This window comes from Phoenix dactylifera, unplaced genomic scaffold (genome assembly GCF_009389715.1).
Source record: "Phoenix dactylifera cultivar Barhee BC4 unplaced genomic scaffold, palm_55x_up_171113_PBpolish2nd_filt_p 000694F, whole genome shotgun sequence".
NCBI classification, from domain to species: Eukaryota; Viridiplantae; Streptophyta; class Magnoliopsida; order Arecales; family Arecaceae; genus Phoenix; species Phoenix dactylifera.
Genome location: NW_024068077.1, coordinates 109,518 through 116,891, shown reverse-complemented (window position 1 = coordinate 116,891; position 7,374 = coordinate 109,518). Strand labels below are relative to the sequence as shown.

The window sequence follows — 7,374 nt, the reverse complement described above, 5'->3', positions numbered from 1 at the left end:
CCTCTCCACCATCGACTCTTCCGCAGCCGCCATCCCGGATTTCCGCCACTGTAGAGATCCCCGCATCGTCGATCTCGCTTCCTCCAACTCCCCCAGCTCTCTGATCTGAGTGGTGAGACCTCTTTGCCTTATTAACTTTTTTTTAATTAAATGGGTTAAACGGGTTGGGTCAACTTACCCATTTAATAAACAGGTCGGGTTCAAGTTGTAATTTTCTGACCTGTTTAATAAACAGGTCGGGTTCAGGTTTACAATTTTCTGACCCGACCATTTATGTCTGACTCGATTCAATTGCCACCCCTACCCATAGGCCACCATAATGTTTTCTACAGTAAGTATGAGAATCCTCGAATTAGCTCTGAAATGCAGCCTAAAAGATCTTCAATTGTCATTCTAAGGCCTAGCTTTGGTCTTAACAAAGTCGCTTAATGGAGAGAATATTAAGCATCCCGACCTCGGGTTGAACCGACCTTCTTAACCTTGGTCTTAGTTGAGGCAAATGACTTCGACATGGACCGACCTGCCATTTTAGTTGGTCCGATGTAAGAATAACACTAAAGATCATCGTGTGAATGACAATAATAGCATTAGCGACGGTTGCATCAGTACAACAGTTAATATATGTTCCGCACGACTATTGCTTAGTAGTAATTGTGGGGAGCTAATATTATGTGGTCAATGCATGATTAGCCGTTATCGTGCAATTATGATATAGTATTGCTCGATAAATTATGTAACGGATCCCACACGTATCCTATATATGGCGATGACCTCTTAGGTAAGCAATTTTACATTCCTATATAATTTTCTTTCTGTAACTGTTGCTTTAGATCTCTGACTTAAGTACCATCCCGTCGAAAACTTTTTGACAAGTGGACCCCTTTGCAGGTCAATCCCACCTTCCTCTATAGCTCTAGTCGACCTCAAAGCACCTCGGATCTAGCCAATCTTAGTACACTTCGGTTTCAGCTCAGCGCACCTCAGGCAGAGATTGAACTCAGATTCTAGTAGCAACAGTTGTAATTAGCCTCATGTACCATTACAGAGTATAGCTGTCTGATTAGAAATTTATTGTTCGGTGATTGCTACAAAAATTGCATTCTTGTAGAAGAGAAAATACAGGACAAAATTAGTGCCAACAAAACCATATGGAGTGCATTTTGAATTGGGTGACTTAGTAAAAGCTCCACAATGAGGCAGTGGAACAAATTTGTAGAAACGCAATCCTTGGCCGTCAGAGGTTTTGGGCGATGAATTAATGATTGCTTCCACGTGGAAGCATGATGGCTCTACCAAACCGGGTCAGTCCATCATGCCAGAACTATCTATATAACACTCACCAAATTATATAGCTGCCATGCATTTTAATCATATAAAATCAAAACGCCAAACGTTCTCAGATTATTTTATAAAATAACATCCACTGCATGGTAAGGGAGACCGGGCAACGTCAAGCCTCCGAAAGAATCAATTTTAGCCTCAAGTTTAGGGATGCCAGTGGAATGGATCTGAAGGTGGTATACCATGTAGAATCACACAAATTAGACAAACAAAATGAACATAATATTAAACATCAATAACTCATATAATATTAAACAAACTAAGGCTTCAAGGTAGAAAGTAACAAATCCAATGATCAATTATAATACAAACAATAAATAGAAATATTAATTTTTAAGAAAATTAAAGATATCTTAAACAAAAAAAAATTAAAAGAGCGTTTGGATTTGTGAAGGATTTGGACCGGTGTAAATTGCAACTCGTAACCATGTTCAATTTTAAATTAGCTTTATCCATTCACATATCATAGCGGATCACCGGGGGTACACCGAGGCAACGGCAAACATTTACATACCAACTTCCTTGATCACAACCATGTATTGATAGACTCCAAGCGGAGCGGCAGCGCACGGCAGCAGCTTGGCCACTGTGCTTCGTTCCATGCACTCGCGGTCAATGTAACAATCGAAGCGATTCCCGCGAATCGAAGCGTTCCATTTCCCCTCGCTCCTCTCTCCCCAACAACAAAAGCACGGCTCTGTTCTCTTTTTGCCATCTCCTTCCCTCGTGACGCCCTCTCCTCTCACCTCTTCAAACTTCTTCTCTTCTCTCCCTTCCTGACCTTCTCTCCTGATGGTACTGCTAGCCTTTCCCCAAATCGCCCTCTTCCCCCAAATTGGCCGCAAAAAGCCGCCCTTTCTGGCTCAGCATTGAGCTCTTCTCTCGCGTGTGGCCTCCTCCTTGCTCTCGCGCTCCCAATGGGGCTTCCCATTCTCTTCTCGCTGGCATTATTCGTCGCCATAAGCGGAGTGGTGAGGGCGGAGCCGACGCAGGACAGGGCGGCGCTTCTGGCCTTCATCTCGCGGGTCCCCCATGAGCCGCGCGTCCAGTGGAACGCCAACTCCTCCGCCTGCGGCTGGGTCGGCGTCACCTGCGACGCCGGCAACACGTCGGTGGTGGCGCTCCGCCTCCCAGGCGTCGGCCTGGTGGGGCCCATCCCTGCCGGCACCCTCGGACGCCTCACCTCCCTCCGCGTCCTCTCCCTCCGCGCCAACCGCCTCTCCGGCCCCATCCCCGACGATCTCGGCAATCTCACCCTCCTCCGGAGCCTCTACCTTCAGGACAACCAGTTCTCCGGCGGGATCACGGCGGCCGCGTCTAGGCTGGACCGCCTCGGCCGCCTGGACCTCTCCGGCAACAACCTTACCGGCGAGATCCCCTTTTCCATCAACAACCTCACACACCTCACCGGCCTCTTCCTCGAGCGCAACCGCCTGTCCGGGAGCCTGCCCAGCATCAGCATCGACTCCCTCGTCGACTTCAACGTGTCTAACAACAACCTCAACGGATCCATCCCCCCGACCCTCGATCGTTTCCCGGAGTCCTCCTTCGCTGGAAACCTAAACCTCTGCGGCGCTCCCCTCCCGCCGTGCACTCCGTTCTTCCCCTCCCCCGCTCCATCTCCCGCAGGAAACCCGGCAGGGGGATCGAAATCGTCCAAGAAGCTGTCCACGGCGGCGATCATCGCGATCGCGGCGGCCGGTGGCGCACTGCTCCTGCTAGTGCTTCTGCTGCTGCTGATCTGCTGGGCGTTCCGGCGGAGGGAGCGGCGGCGGCGGAGGAAGAAGGCGGCGAAGGGGCTCGGAGCGGCGGCGGGTGGGAGGTCGGGGGAGACGGGGACGACCTCGTCGTCTAAGGAGGAGATTGGGGGAGCGGGAGGGGCGGCGGAGGGGGAGAGGAACCGGCTGGTGTTCGTGGGGAGGGGCGGGATTTACAGCTTCGACCTGGAGGATTTGCTGCGGGCGTCCGCAGAGGTGCTGGGGAAGGGGAGCGTGGGGACGTCGTACAAGGCGGTCCTGGAGGAGGGGACGACGGTGGTGGTGAAGCGACTCAAGGACGTGGTCGCCACCAAGCGGGAGTTCGAGCTCCACATGGAAACCCTGGGCACGGTGGACAACCCCAATTTATTACCGCTTCGAGCCTACTATTATTCCAAGGACGAGAAGCTCCTCGTCCTCGACTACCTTCCCGCCGGCAGCCTCTCCTCCCTCCTTCACGGTCAGCGAACTCTATCCCCTCTCCCCATTTTTGACTTTTACTATCTATTAATTTCTCTCTCTAAAAAAATAAAACTAATTAAAGATAATCATTATTATTATTTCGGTTCAAATTCATCCAACGGAGCGGAGATAAAATGAAATTTCTTAGCCACTTTGTTTTTCTTGTACATGGGAAAAAGGTTACCCATGTTATTTTGGTGGAGTTGGAGGGCATTCTTGTTTTGAGAAAAAAATAAAAGAAGTGTACGGTGGTTGGTGGTGGCTACCAGCGAGGCTTGGGAGATACGGTACAAGGCTCCAGCTCGTGAGCATGCCCCGTGAGGACCCGAATGACGGCCGCTGTAGCTCCATAACTGCCGTTATAACATTTTAAGGTTGCTGCCGTTAGATTTCGTTTTCATGGCTGGTAATAACGGCCGATATCCGTTTTGCCGTGAAAATTGTTGTTATTGCCAATTGCCTCACAGTAAAAAATATTTGTCCCGTTCTTGTCCATTCGTACGGAAAATTACGATCTCGTGGTAGCCGCTGCTGTTGAGGGGCACAGGTGGGCCCCACATTAATCTGTGCCCCACGTTATGAGATGGATCGTAGATGGCTCGGTTAGTTGGTGCAGCTGTCGGTGAGGTGGCTCGGGAGGCGGAGTTCTTGCGTATGGGGACGACGCGACCGGACTCGTTTGTATGCCAACGTGGCGCATCTGTCGTTCTCAGGCTCGCCAAACCTAGATTATGCGAGGGACAATTTAAATGCTGGACTCTATTTTCTATAACTTTCTTCAAACAAGTCAAAGTTCCCTCTGGTGTCACAGGCCACATCCAGGATCTTTTCACCTTAGAGCTGCAAGAAAAATTCTATTTAGGAAGTGTTGGTTGGCTTTCCACTGCAGCAAGGACCACATGGCGACGGCCTATGGCTGGCTGGCCATGAAAAAATTTTGAATTCCAAATCTTGATTGTTTACTACGATAGATATATTAGTATATCAACAATTTGATCCGTATTCATGTTACAGTAATAATGGTTGTGATTTGACTATCAGGATCATGAGAAAGAGAAAAATCGTTTTTAAACTATTCATTCGAGCTCAATTTTGACCGAGATGAACGATAAACAGGGAGCCGGGGATCGGGGCGAACTCCTCTGGACTGGGACAGCCGGATTCGCGTGGCCCTGGCGGCCGGTCGCGGGCTGGTCCACCTGCACACGGCGGCGCGGCTGGTCCATGGCAACGTCAAGGCCTCGAACGTGCTCCTCCGGCAGGAGCCGGAGTCGGCGGCGCTCGCCGACTACGGCCTCCACCCGCTGTTCGGCTCCTCCGCCGCGCCCAACCGCGCCCCCGGCTACCGGGCCCCCGAGGTCGTGCAGACGCGCCGGCCCACCTTCGAGTCGGACGTGTACAGCTTCGGCGTGTTGCTGCTGGAATTGTTGACGGGGAAGGCGCCGAACCAGGCGGCGCTCGGGGAGGATGGGATCGATCTGCCGCTGTGGGTGCGGTCGGTGGTGAGGGAGGAGTGGACGGCGGAGGTGTTCGACGTGGAGCTGATGCGTTACCCTAACATCGAGGAGGAGATGGTGCAGCTGCTCCAGATCGCCATGGCCTGCGTCGCCGACGTCCCCGACGCCCGCCCCGTCATGCCTGTGGTCATCCGCATGATGGAGGACCTCCTCAACCGGACGGAGGGAGACGACGCCCTCCGCGGATCCTCCGACGACCGCTCCAAGGGTGCCTCCACCCCGCCCGCCACCACCACCCCATGATTGATTATTCTCTTGATTCGTTCCACGATGGGATGGCAACCAATCCTTCCCTCCCCGCAAGGGGGACGTTGACAGCAACATACAGAAGATAGGAAAATCGTGCATTTTCTTTACTCTTTCTCCCTCTGTGTGTGTACAAAAATTAGTTTTTTTTATATATATTTTAAACTTGCTGGTGATTTCTTTTTAATTAGTCCAATTTAATTTGTTGCCGGGTGTTGATGGATGGGATTCAATTCGATGGCTTGTGGGAGGCAGAACTGGTTTGTCAGGTTGACCGCTTCTAGTTGTATTATTTAATAATCTCAATTCATCCCCCCCTTTCACTCAAAACTTTCCTTGCCAGATAATTTTTTTCTCCTTTCTTGGCATATTGTGGAGAGTCTCATCCCCTTCTCTCTCTCTCTCTCTCTCTCTCTCTCTCTCTCTCTTTTTTGTCGCCTCTTTTTACATTAATGGTGAAGACAAGAAGAACAGAGAACCATTGCGTTGCTATCATTTGATATAGGTTGTGAAATTAATATGGAATGTAATAGAAGCTAATTTCAAGTGTCGTCGCTATTAGAAGCTGAATTTCATGTCGAACACAACGAAGATCAAATGTGTTCGTGCTTTCAGAGTAGGTTCTCTACATATTTGGTTTGTCTTAGGTCATTTGTGATAATTTATGTTATGGTAGGCAACACTAATAATGTTAGGATATAACTGATCATATAAAACATTAGACTATCGTGGTGTTTAAGATTAAATATTAATTGTACATTTGCTCCTAATGCATGCAAGGCTGGCGGTGTTCCGAAGGGCCACAAATGTCAGGTCATATAAAAGTAAATCTCCTTATGATAATCTATTAGTACATGGCAGAAGACAGCCTTTCAACTGGACCGAAGCTATCACAGCTATCGCCCATATATCCTATATAATGCATCTAATTTCGATTCCTGCCACCAAAGGTGACGGATATTGCGGCATGTCGGACTTAACCCGCTATAAAAATAAAAAATTCATCGGGTCTAACTTTGGAGTTCGGTCTGTGGACGACAGGCTGGCAAGCGGGACGGCTCATCATCTTTGTCGCCGCTCGTCCCTTTCTTTTTATCAACCTTTTTCTTTTAGTTTATTGCTTTGCCTCCGCGGTGACGAGACCCAGAAGAAAGAGGGAGAGAGAGAGTGCGGTCTCACGCGAAACCGTGGTATGGGAATAGGGAGGAGGTCCATGCTTGTCCTCTCCCCCTCCCCCTCCCTCCTACTCCCTACCTCAAATCTGGCCTTGCATCTATTTGAAATTATTATGTTGAACCGCGGGGAGGTCAGTGAGGAACTACTGTACGAGGAATCACATAGAGCTGGCCAATGGATTTCGGCTGCTACGATCTTCTCGCCCTCACCGTCTGATCGATATGTCGAAACTTTCATCAACAACAACATAGTTTAGACTTCAGTTAGGGTTACTTAGAGCTCTGTGCCTTTTTTTCACCATCTTAGTAGCAGTACCGATGTCTCTATTAGCATAATTTTAAAAATCACGCAACAACCTACATCATTCATAATATTTTTTTTAGCGTAATTTTATATCAACCTATATTAGTTTTTTTTGTTAGCATGATCTTCTTAGAGTGATTTTAGGAATCACATGACAATCTGTATCACCTATAATATTTTCTATTGTTAGTGTGATTTTATATCAGTCTATATTATTTTTTCATATATAAAGTCTGTATGCAAATATATATTACTTCTGAGATGTAGATGGAATAAAAAAATAAAATTATTATTTTTTTTTCTGTAAATATTTTATAAAGCTCCTCCTGCACTCTTTAGCTGTATATATTATAAAGCTCCTTTTGGGGTGGGGGTAGGCTGCGTGCTGAAAACTGTGGCCTGCCACGCTTCCTGTTCTCTCGTCCTGGTCTTTTTCTCTTGGATCCTTACAAACGGCAGCAGCAGGGACTCTCTCCCGACTGGGACTCCGGGACTGGGTTGCCATCCAACGTTTCTTGTTTTTATTTTTTCAGTTGCCGCTGATTCCGGTAGACCCAAAGGCATGCAAGAAC

General features: G+C 48.5%; 1 protein-coding gene across 1 annotated transcript; it reads left to right on the top strand.

Moving 5' to 3' along the window:
* The first annotated feature begins 1,619 nt into the window (after positions 1-1,619).
* Positions 1,620-5,542, top strand: LOC103724205 (probable inactive receptor kinase At2g26730). The gene is made up of 2 exons (XM_039120025.1): positions 1,620-3,558; positions 4,677-5,542. The coding sequence occupies exons 1-2, from the start codon at positions 2,259-2,261 to the stop codon at positions 5,318-5,320; spliced, it is 1,944 nt and encodes a 647-aa protein (XP_038975953.1). The 5' UTR covers positions 1,620-2,258; the 3' UTR covers positions 5,321-5,542.
* Positions 5,543-7,374: the final 1,832 nt, after the last annotated feature.

Bases quoted from the DNA above. Each gene is read 5' to 3' on its own strand.
- LOC103724205 (XM_039120025.1), top strand. From the start codon at position 2,259: ATGGGGCTTCCCATTCTCTTCTCGCTGGCATTATTCGTCGCCATAAGC. The intron at 3,559-4,676 runs GTCAGCGAACTC...AACGATAAACAG, and splicing joins CCTCTCCTCCCTCCTTCACG to GGAGCCGGGGATCGGGGCGA.